Genomic DNA, 12,606 nt, shown 5'->3' on the forward strand with positions numbered 1-12,606 from the left:
AGGTTGAGAAAGTAAGCCTGCTATTTTGCTCCTCTTAAGTATATGCTGAAGAGACACGCTACCACAAAGCTGCCCATAAAAATATGCAATGATCTTACAGTGGAAATCATACTGCATAAAAACTTCTTTAAAACTGATATGTTATCAAGGTGCAGAGAATGGAAAATGGCATACCAAGCTTCAGGGCCGAGGGAGTCACTTCAATTTCCCCTCGAAGTGGTGGATGTTGAGAAGACAAATCTGTTTCAAAAGCTTCCGAACTGTGGTGATCTGTGATAATGGACACATCATCTGTTCTACTGGATGCGTCTTGCTCATCAAACACGGCAATCAGCTGAGAAAGGAATATAGAAAGGGTTAAATATGTGCCACAAACTCTAAATTACATTCTATTCATAATGACATTCACAACAATGAATCAATTCTAGGAAATATATACAAGCAAGTTATAGGTAACAATAGATGCATGTTAATTTCTCAACTTCAGTAGTTACAGAACCAATAGTTTCAGCAGGCCCTGGTGACATGACCAGTTGGGACGATCAATAATTGGGGGACTTGATTGTCACTGGGAACCTGAGCAGCCCCTTACAATTTCCCATTCTGGGGCAGGAAGTTGTCAGTCATGTTTCAAATGTTACATCCTGTTATGTCGCTGCTTTTTGTAAGGATACACAATACTCAGTGTATAAAGGGGTTTTCCAATTGATAATAAAATTCAAGAGCCGAACTCAGTGGAGCTTGGAGTAAACAAACAGGGGCACGGACAGGAGAGAGGCAGCGTGGGACACTGGGAGCGACAGAGGAGGTGAGAACAGGTTTGTTTGTTTTTTAAAAATCGCTCCCTAGCCCGGCTCCTAAATGTCAAAAACAATTCGGTAACCCCTTTAATGTATTATACTAAGCACTACGAACATTCGCTATCTGCCTGAACAACACAATGAAGCTGAAACGTGAAAAATGCCTTTATTTTCATTCTTTAACTAAAAATTAACCACATTCTGCTTTCAATGTTTTTGACAAGAAAATCTCTTGTCCATGTAAATGAATATTGTGCAAAAAATCTTCCTGCAGGAGAAATAAACAATCCAAACAATAAGCTTATACTAATTAAAGCTGAGAACCTATGATCACAGCTCCGACCCGAGATCACAGCACAATGGTAATGTAGCAAATAATGGATTATTCGGGCTGTCACACATACACAGCTAATAATAATCTGTGACAACAGAATAAAATGGATGGTTTAAGAATGCAACAACAAGTAAACTGAAAACCAAAGATTTTACAGTGAGCATAGTTCTCCATAAACAGCTGTAGGAACACAATGGAAAAAAATCAATAATGCTTAACTCCCCCCAAACTTTGGTTACTACAGTTAACTCCAAGTATCTGCATCCCTCTTAAAAAACTTAGGGATGTTAAGACAAGGTCTTATTGGGGGCCACATTCCGTTTTCATTCCTATTTTTGGAAAATATTGCATTATGAAAGCAGGAAAAAAAAAAAAAAAAAAAGTGTTGGGACAGGTGGGTGTACCGAGCGTACCTACCGCTGTAAACAAACAGGGGCACTGCACCGATGGACCATGGCATGGGATACCAGGAGCACTTGAGAAGGTGAGTACAGATGTAGATTTTTAATAAACGCCTGAATGTTTTATTTGTGCAAATAGGTTTTCCAATTTTGAAAAAGGAGTACTATCCCTTCAGTGCTACCTTAAATAATTCAGCTCCCTCTACATCAATGTCTGACTTTCCAGAAGCCCAGGGGCATGATGCATGTGCTGCCTGCGTTAAAATAAGAGAATAATGAATCTCTAGTAACGTTCATCATTCAGGTGAATGGGGTAAAGTAACAGTAACTGGACCTTCACCAATTTCATACTCATAAATTTATTCATAAGTTATTGATATTAAACACTTATTTTCTTAGTGGTGATCTACCTAGCACATTATTAGCGATGTGGAGGTGGAGCTTTGAGGTTGCGTATTACATTCAGTTTCTAAGATGCTGAAGTTGCATTCCAGAAATTGTTGCACACACACAGTCATGCCTTTTTGTACTTTATCAAAATATTTTTAATATCCCGCCTTCTATATTGAAAAAAGGTTATGGAGAGCAATGGGCAGTGGCGTAACTACCGCCGTAGCAGCCGTAGCGGTTGCTACGGGGCCCGTGAGGTCCATGGGCCCGTGCTCCCGGGCCCACACTGTGGTGCATCTTCATTTAAAAGATCCACCAGAAGAAGGGAGTGCGGGTTCGGGTCTCCGCGCCGCTGCATACATTGTACTGCAGGGAGCAGCAGAGGAGGCACAGGTCCGCGGGGCGGTCCGGACGCTGGAGTTCACGCAGACGGCGCTCCTCCGCCCCAGGGTACGGGCCCGCGCGATTCCCACTGTGTCCCCCAGTGCCCGCACAGCAGCAGCAAGGCCCAGGCTGCTCCCTGCTGTAGCATCTAATTATAGCGCTGCTGAGCCGACAGGGCCCGGAGGAACGACAGCCACACAGCGCGCAGCACAGGCAGACCAGGCCCCAGAAGAAGGAAGATCCTGAAAAGTGATCATCGATCAGTCAGGAGGCTGCAGAGAAGATACATCTTCTGGTAAGTATATAAATGTATATGTGTGTGTGTTTATGTGTATGCTGTATGAGTGTATATGCTGTAAATGTGTGTGTATATTATGTATGGTGTGTAAATACTATATTTATGTGTGTATGGTCTGTATATGTGTGTGTATATGATGTATGGTGTGTATATACTGTATGTATGTCTGTATATGCTGTATCTGCGTACGTATATGATGTATGGTGTGTATATACTATATTTAAGTGTGTATGGTGTGTGTATATACTGTATATGCGTGTGTATATGATGTATGGTGTGTATATAATATATGTATGTGTCTATGGTGTGTATATACTGTATGTATGTCTGTATATGCTGTATATGTTTGTGTATATGATGCATGGTGTGTGTGCATACTATATGTATGTGTGTATGGTGTATATATCCTGTATGTATGTCTGTTTATGCTGTATGTGTGTGTATATGATGCATAGTGTGCATATACATATGCGTGCCTATGCTATATTTCTATGTATGAATATGGTGTGTTTATCACTGTATGTATATATACACACACACAGACAGTAATAAATATAATGTAAATATAAATAGGGTTTGCATGTCTAACTATATTATGTATACATACTATATGGGGAAGATTTATAATAGCTTCTATGCCAGTTTTCTGGCGTAGGAGCAGTGACATAATCGCAAATTCTTGCGCAATGCAAGAATTTGCTATTAAAACTGTGAATATGCCACATGTTGTGGAGGGGGCACAGAGGGGCATGGTGGCCGGTGTATTAATCTACCTCCGTATTTATAATGTATATGTGCTATACATAATGTGTTTATATAATGTGTATTTAATGTACGTGTAAATGTATTGATGTGTATATACTTTATGTGTGTGAATATAATGTAGGTATGCGTGTATATATATATATATATATATTTAGTGTGATATATAAATGTGCGTCATTTTACAAATATATTTATATATTTTTTTAAGGGGAAGGGGGCCCCATGCTGTGATCTGCTATGGGGCCCAGCCTCTTCTAGTTACGCCACTGGCAATGGGCCTCAAAAAAATCATCCAAAGACAGAATGTTGCATAAAGCTGCCATAAGAGCTTCTCGAACCTTACCACACAGACCACCAATGTAGTTTTTGATGTGTTAGTAATGGTGGAGTTTCCGCAAGACCTGTTTTTAGTCCACTATACAGGATATGTATGGAAGTAGCATTGTTATAAACCTCAAGATACAGAAAAGAATTGCTTTATTATTGCCTCTTCATTAAAAGTTCTTTACTCGGTACTATATTTTACAGTGTATATTTAATTTGCTTTGCACAGTGGATGTTACCGTTAAACTTGACCTGTGCAGCCATCACAAGACTGGACAGATGAAGATAAGATAACCACTGCCGTTCACACGTTATTAAACCTCAGGCTTCTCTTAACATGTCATCAGTTGTAAAACTGACCATCTCATTACAAGAGATTAGATCATAATGTGTCTCTAGACCCAAGCAAATGTTAGGAAACACTCCGGTTCATGTGACTGTGCTGATACAAATCTTTAGTGACAGGACTGCGTAGAACAAATTTAGCTTCAATTTGATCTCGAAACACAATATCTTACCGTCGAGCAAAGCCTAATTAGTTATTTTCCAGAATAGGTGCCAGGCAGTTATTGTTCATCTGAGCAGTTCACCACTTGTAATTAAAATGAGCTTTATGGCTAATGGAGAGCGCAAGATAAAGCACTCAACACACGAGAACACTCAATCAGAAAACTATTTATTGCTGGCTTTATGGATTTATGAATTATGTCTAGCCACAAATTATTTAAAAATAAAACTCTTACTGCATTTAGAAATAATGAAATAACTTTCAATATAATTAATTTTAAATGTGTATATGTCATAACGAATACTGTGTTCACTACCAGTGAATACAGTAGCCATAAGAACATTAGTGATACAGCATAGACAACTCTGACTCTTGTCTGGCACCAACTTTGATCATCATTTTACATTTTAAAAATAGAGTTAATCTCTTCAAATAGAGGAAAATGATCCAAACATTCATTTTATAGGGGTTGTGCCACCATGTTATATACATTCAATTAAATTCATGGTACTTAGCTATTTTTGTTATTAACATTTGTTAAAAATAAAGTTCCCTAACTGTGTAATAAATAAACATCTTTATGGCTCCCCCTGTTGGTTGCTTTATCCGTCCTCCTGTTTTCCTCTGCTGGGAGATTATACCTATACGAGAACAATAGCAGAGGTGTCTAGCATGTATCTATTGAAGATTGAGCCATGTCACAACTCAGTATGACCTCTTGATAATATTTAAATACCAAATACTGTCGCTTCAATATTCATATATACCCTATTATGTCTCCAGAAGCTGGGGACTAAGCCAAAGCACAAACCACATGAAAAAAGTAATATAACAAATCTTTATTAAATTCACATATATAAAATTAATTTAACATTGGTTAAAATGTGCAATTGTAGATAGTGATTCGCAGATTATGGAGTCTTCCCACTTAGACACTGAGGAACAAAATAGCATTAACTATGTAACACTTGGGACAATATGCAATTGCACATTTAAACCAATGTTAAATTAAATTTTATATTTGTGAATTCAATAAAGATTTATTGATATTTTTATGTGGTGTGTGCTCTGCTGGGAGATGATGCATAGAGGAGTTCTCTCTTGTTCACTGGAATACTCTGCCAACCGACTGCATAACTCCCCTCTGCAGTAGCTGAGCAAGGAGTGTCCGATCTGTCAATTACAGCAGCTCTTTGCTCTAGGCCAGCTCTGACATCTCCATGTTCCCTGTTGCTCCCAACTCCACCCTCTGTAAGACAACAGGATCCTCAGGGGGCCTGCAACATCTACCTGGATCTGCTTCCTCTGATCTGAAGCTCCGCCCACAGTCATGAGCCTCCTCAATTCAACATCTGTAGGGTAACTATACAGCATATAGTTTGCAGGGAATGTCTAAGGGGATAAACTGGGCTGTTGTCCAGAGCAGCCACCCCCAAAGAAGCCCCGGTCACTATCTCCCTTCTGATGTGTGGTAGTAGCAGAAGGGAGAACACTCCTCCACTATGATAGCTAGAAATGATATGCAGAGGATGGCTGAAGTTACAACATCCTACCCTTCACCTTCGAACACAAGGCAGGAGCTCAGTGTCGGGTCAGGGTGAAGGAGGATGTGTGCAGAGTCTCCCTGTGCTGAGCAATCCGGCATGAAATGTAAGTATTCTTGTGTGTAAATGTGTCTGCCGTTTGTATGCATGCTTTTACGAATGTATTGATTGTTCAATATGCATCCGTAAAGACACACACAAATACACATGTAGAATATGTATCCTTTTAGTATGTTTATGTACTACGTGTGTGACCTATCAATGATAAGTATGTTTATTTGGTAATGGGCAGATGTGAGTGCAGATTCAAAATACAGCCATGGCCATAAGTTTTGAGATTGAGACAAATGTTAATTTTTACAAAGTCTACTGCATCAGGTTTCATAATGGAAATTTGCATATACTCTAGAATGTTATAAAGAGTGATCAGCTTAACAGCAATATTAGCCTAGAAAATGAACTTTTTCCCCAAAACACATTTCAACTTCATTGCAGCTAACATCATTTCAGTGATTGCTCCAGTAACACAGGTATGGGTGTTGATGAGGACAGTGCTGGAGATCAATTTGCCATGATTATGTAAGAATCACACTACTGGACACTTTAAAAGGAGGCTGGTGCTTGGTATCATTGTTGTTCTCCTGTTAACCATGCACGCACTGTGAGGTGGAGACTCTTGGAGCAAGGCCTGGTGTCAAGGAGGGCAGCAAAGAAGCCACTTATCTCCAGAAAAAACATCAGGGACAGACTGATATTCTGCAAAAGGTACAGGGAGTGCACTGCTGAGGACTGGGGTAAAGTCATTTTCTCTGATGAATCCCCTCTCTGATTGTTTGGAACATCTGGAAAACAGCTTGTTCGGAGAAGACAAGGAGAGCAATAACACCAGTCTTGTCTCATGCCAACTGTAAAGCATCCTGCAACCATACATGTGTGGGGTTGCTTCTCAGCCAAGGGAATCGGCTCTTTCACAGTCTTGCTTAAAAACACATCCATGAATAAAGAATGGTACCAGAATGTCCTCCAAGAGCAACTTCTCCCAACCGTCCAAGAGCAGTTTGGTGATCAACAATGCCTTTTCCAGCATGATGGAGCACCTTGCCATAAAGAAAAGGTCATAACTAAATGACTCAGGGAACAAAACAGAGATTTTGGGTCCATGGCCTGGAAACTCCCCAGATCTTAATCCCATTGAGAACTTGTGATCAATCATCAGGAGACGGGGGGACAAACAAAAACCAACAAATTGTGACAAAATGCAAGCATTGATTGTGTAATAATGAACTGCTATCAGTCAGGATTTGGTCCAGAAGTCGATTGAGAGCTGCCAGGGAGAATTGCAGAGGTCCTGAAGAAGAAGGGTCAACACTGAAAATATTGACTTGCTGCATTAACACATTCTGTCAATAAAAGCTTTTGTTACTCATAATATGATTGCACTTGTATTTCTGTATGTGATAAAAACATCTGACAAACACACAAAAACCAGAGGGCAACAGATCATGTGCAAATATAATATTTTTGTCATTCTCAAAACTTATGGCCATGACTGTATGTATTTGCGGTTTCCTGTATTACAGTGCCCCAATGCTGTTTTGTGGGTAAGCAAGTGCTTTATGTTACCATGATGCATGAAGTCCAGTCCTGCACATAGTATTCTGTCAGTGAAACAGGACATCAGTTCATTGAGCACAGACGTGCCATCCACATAGCGCTCTTTTCCTAGACTGGAAACTCGACGATGTTCTTCTCCTGGCGGATTTACTTTGAAAAATTTTTGCAGCAGAAAATAATATGGTAAAATAACCCTTTCACCTGAAGAATGCCTAGATTTGCCTTTACCAAACAACAGACCATGTGCATGTGAAACTGTCCATAGTATCAGTCATGGTGTGGAAGGATAACTTTTGTCATATTTTTTTTGCTAGAATATAAAATATTGTGCACACTGTTTAAATAATGGAATTGTAAAATAAGGCAGATTACCTGATTAATCTATTTGTTTGTGTAATCATAGCTTTGTGCATGTTGTTAGTAGCTGGACTGTGAGATATGGATTTACACAGCTTGATTGTAGCTTTTCTGTACTACGGGAAGGTTCTTACACTGCTGTGCTCTGCGCTCTCTGAAATGAATATCTTCAAAAGACCCTCCGCTCTGCTGTAAAACCTGTAACAGGCTTCTGATTTAATACTACAGTAATATTTAAGAGAAGAGGTGGCTGTTGAACAGAACAATTCATGGACACGCCTTCAGTACATCAAGTCCCGCTACAATCCTGAAAAAGAAGTGATTTTTAATAGTCCTGCATCTATTTACAAAAAGCTACACAGATCTCCAGGACACCTACTCTGCATAGGAAACATTGATATTGGATGTATATCTAGGTAGATAAATAGAGAGATAAACAGATAAATATTTATTTTCTTATTCACATATATGGTGACGAAAATGGGAAGGAAAAGGGAATGTGTGTCTGTTGTAGAGAAAATAAGTGGCAGGTAGCATTTCTATCAGGTCTTGTTCACACCGTGCATTTGACTTGCGTTTTGAGACTCAAATAAAATAAGGGGGGTGTCTAGGCCTGATTGCATATGTGTTTCCACTGAGACACATGCAATCGGGAACAAGCACTTCAAACTGCAAAAATAAATTATTCAGTATTAGCAAGCATGATTTTGAGAGCATTTTATCCTATTCTCTTGTTATTATTAATCTATCAATTAGTTATGACCCATGCTTAAATCCTTATGAATATGAAATCTGGCAGGCAAGTAGTTACTTTGTAAACACAAAAAGTCCAATAAATCTTTAACATAATTATAACACAATGTCAATATTTTTGACAGATCGAACAAGATGCTGTCAAGTTATGTCCATTTTACCTATTAATTGCTTAAGAACATTATCTGACAAACCAAATAAAAATGCAAATAAGCGCATTTGAGCACCATTAATCCCAAGCAGAAAATATTTCATGTCTGGGAGATGCAGGAGTTTGAACTTTCTTCCCATTGGCTTTGTTCCCAAGCACACATTTAGCTGGTACTCAACTATGCTCTTACCTTAATTTGTTATTTTTATACCTTATTTGTTATTTCTTTTGAAACTGTTCCTCTCAATAATGTGATTATCCTTTTTTTCTCACATAGTGTGGAAAAGAGGAGACTGAAGTAGTCTTGAAAGTTAACAAATTAAAGTTTGCACGTCTTGAAAATATAGTAAATGAAATAAAATAAGTACAGGTTAACTAGTATGTTCACACAACCTTCAAGTAAATATGAGAGCTTTATCAGTGGGTTAACATTTCTTGGTAAAACTGATGGAGAAAAAGATGGTTGGATGGTAAACTCAATGTTCGTGACCAGAGCCAGGCAGCTGCTATAAAAACATAGTTTTGCCCTTATACAAATCACTGGTCAGACCACACATGGAATATTGTGTGCAATTTTGGGCACCAGTGTATAAAAAAGGACATAGTAGAACTGGAATGGGGGCAGAGGAGAGCAACCAAGATTATTAGGGGAATGGGGGGATTAGAATACACTGATATATTACAAAACTTGGGGTTATTCAGTTTAGAAAAAAGACAACTGAGGGGAGACCTCATTACAATGTACAAATACCCGAAAGGTCAGTGCAAGGATCTCTCCAAAGATCTTTTTATACCTAGGCCTGTGACCAGGACAATGGGGCATCCTCTATGCCTAGAGGAGAGGCGGTTCTGCCATCACCATAGACAAAGGTTCTTTACTGTAAGAGCAGTGAGACTATGGAACCAATTAGCATCAGCCTTGCAGGGTTTTTGCCTTCTTCTGGATCAATGCAATATAATGCATAGGTTGGACTTGCTGGACTGATGTCTATTATTTACCTATTCTAATATGATACTATGAATAACAATAATATTGAATAATAATAATATTGGGCTTCACGTAAACTGACTGGAGAGTGGTACCAAGGACACCTGAAAGTTTCTCCAAGCAGTGAAATGGTAGTGGTGTTCACAGAGGAGGTATGCATTTAGTTCTGGGTGCACTGCCCCTAATTGCTGGAAGTCTACAAGACATGGGACATTCCAGGAAGTCCAAAAGCCAACAAGTCATATGAGGCAAGATTCTGAAGTGCAGGAGAAAGTTAGCCAAGATAAGTAAATCTTTTTCCATGATTTCCACAAGTCCAACAGGCTCTGACAATGTAAGTATTTAGAATAAATTTAAAATGAATATATATATATATATATATATATATATATATATATATATATATATATATATATATATATATATATATATATATATATACACACACACACATATATAATTATGATATTATACCAAAAACAGTAAGAAAATAAGAGCAGCTATCCACATCTATATAGCGATAAGGCATTTTGTGTAAGAAAATTTCTTGCACTTTCAGTTTTTAGTGATTTACAAGAACATAGAATAAAATGTTTTCTCCATTTATAATTAAAAGAAAATATTTTTGGGGGGCCTTTTATTTTGTCCAGTGGTAAGAAAAATTTGGCCCAGCATATAATATCTGCTATATTTTATACTTTCTTACATAAATGGTTATGAAAATATCAGAAAAAAAACTATATGTTTATGACTTGTATACTTGAATCGTTCCCAAAGTTTTAGCATGCCTACATGCTTCTGGGCTTCAGCGTAAAGACACTTATTTTTCATCTTAGACATTGTTTACATCCTAGCAAAATCTCTGTTTTTTATGAACATCACAAGACAGAGAAGAAAGTGCATGGAAAACATGAGTCCATTAAAAGTAGTGAGCTCTTAAAACCACCCAATAAATTATTCTAAGGCTTTAAACACCAAAGATATTCTGGTGGGTATAAAACCTTAAGGACGATTTTGGAGAGGAAGCTATCAATTTCTCATTTTACACATTCTCCAAATGACCCTTTCTAAGTGCACAAGGACTAACATTCTGCAGTGCAGTGTGGAGAGTTTAATATTGTACATCTGATTCTGTAAAGCTGAAGTATGGTCATCTGCAAATCCCTATATATCTGGTTAGTGTCTGTACATCTATCCCTCTGTATACATTGCAGAGAATATTACCTTTTATATACTCGTATGTATTCGAGTATAAGCCGAGTTTTTCAGCACAATTTTGGTGCTATCAGCTTATATTTGGGTATATAAAAAAATTAAACTCAGTACTCACCATTCCAATGGCCCGGGCAACTCCGCTTCCATCTTCATGTCAGTGGCAGGTCCGCGGTAGCTTCGTCTGCAGCGCCTCTTCTTTCTTCAGAAGAAAGAAGAGGCGCCACAGACGGGGCTGACTGTATACTACCTTGGGGGCTGGCAGGCTGTATACTACCTTGGGGGCTGGCAGGCTGTATACTACCTTGGGGGCTGGCAGGCTGTATACTACCTTGGGGGCTGGCAGGCAGTATACTACCTTGGTGGCTGGCAGGCTGTATACTACCTTGGGGGCTGGCAGGCAGTATACTACCTTGGGGGCTGGCAGGCAGTATACTACCTTGGGGGCTGGCAGGCAGTATACTACCTTGGGGGCTGGCAGGCAGTATACTACCTTGGGGGCTGGCAGGCAGTATACTACCTTGGGGATGACTGGCTATACACTACAGGGGGCTTGTTGGATATATACTGGGAAGGCTGTGACCAATGCATTTCCTGCCCTCGGCTTATACTCGAGTCAATAGGTTTTTCCATTTTTTTGTGTTAAAATTAGGGGTCTAAGCTTATACTACAATACATAGTTGGAAAACCGTAGAATATAATCAAACAAGGTAATTCTGCCTCCCTATAGTTAGAGACAATATGGTAGAACTATAAAATTTAAGAGTGATATCCCCGAAGGTGGGCTTGCAGGATAGAATAGTTAACACCTAATGTATTTTCAGCTAAATTGTTCTCTCACATAAAAGGTAATCTGAGGACAGAGTTACCAAATTTACATTAAGACAGCTAATAAAAGAAGAGGTGCTATCACATCAACATCTAGAATGTGACACAAAAAACAGCAGTATATAATGTAGTGTGAAAGTCTGGTTTAATATTCCGCAAGCTGGTAACTTGGGAGTTTAAGTATAAAAATAATATACCTGTATGTATATGATTATGGATGGATTCTCAAATGTACCAAATGCTGCACTAGTATAAACATAGTGCACCCCATATACTTTGTTTACAAGACAAGAACTTTAGGTTTGTTCTTAAGCTGGAACATGTATATTTTATAAGTGCAACTCCAGACAATTTTTTTGTCCCAATAACAAAATGTCATTTGTCCCAATGACTTTCAAAATGTTGCGCTGTCATGGAACCATGGATTATCAATGAAACTTCATTACAGCAGATCATTGCAGCCTGGGACAAAAGTAAAGCATCCAGAGAGCTTCCCCAGAGGTTACAGTGGGCAGAGAGGTCCATCTGTAACTGGGGGTTGTCTTTAAGTCAGGGACCGTCTGTATTTTATAGTATGTTCAAACCAGATCCATATTGGAGTTCTGACAAAATATTGCAAATGTTAAGCAGGAGATAATAAACACAAGAAGTGGATTGGAGCCAATGGATCCTTTGAGTAAAATTCCCTATTAGAATTTATTGCACAATGCCGAGTAGATTAGAATCTTGTGTAAAGTGGACATGCACTTGCACAGAAATGATAGATTCATTCCAGACATACTTTCAATGTCTCGCTAGTGATGCCTGCTGCATACAATTTGTTCGTAAGTATGAAGCAAGCAAGATCGCCCCTGCTTCACAGTCTACACCTATGACTGGCATGATGCCATCAATATCATCTGCCTAAATGTATGTATAACTTTAACTAAATGAAGTTGCTAACACTCTATAACTA

General features: G+C 38.7%; 1 protein-coding gene across 7 annotated transcripts in view; it reads right to left on the bottom strand.

Moving 5' to 3' along the window:
• The window catches only part of PARD3B (par-3 family cell polarity regulator beta), an 862,331-nt gene that overhangs the window by 703,330 nt on the left and 146,395 nt on the right, over positions 1-12,606 (bottom strand). For 6 of the 7 annotated variants that reach the window (XM_072121091.1, XM_072121090.1, XM_072121093.1 and 3 more), the window contains exon 3: positions 175-334. In XM_072121091.1, the coding sequence (XP_071977192.1) occupies positions 175-334 (160 nt within the window). Of the gene's footprint in view, positions 1-174; positions 335-12,606 lie in introns of those variants that run through there. The other variant, XM_072121094.1, reaches the window with a different exon arrangement.

The sequence above is a fragment of the Engystomops pustulosus genome, chromosome 8 (assembly GCF_040894005.1).
Source record: "Engystomops pustulosus chromosome 8, aEngPut4.maternal, whole genome shotgun sequence".
NCBI lineage: Eukaryota > Metazoa > Chordata > Amphibia > Anura > Leptodactylidae > Engystomops > Engystomops pustulosus.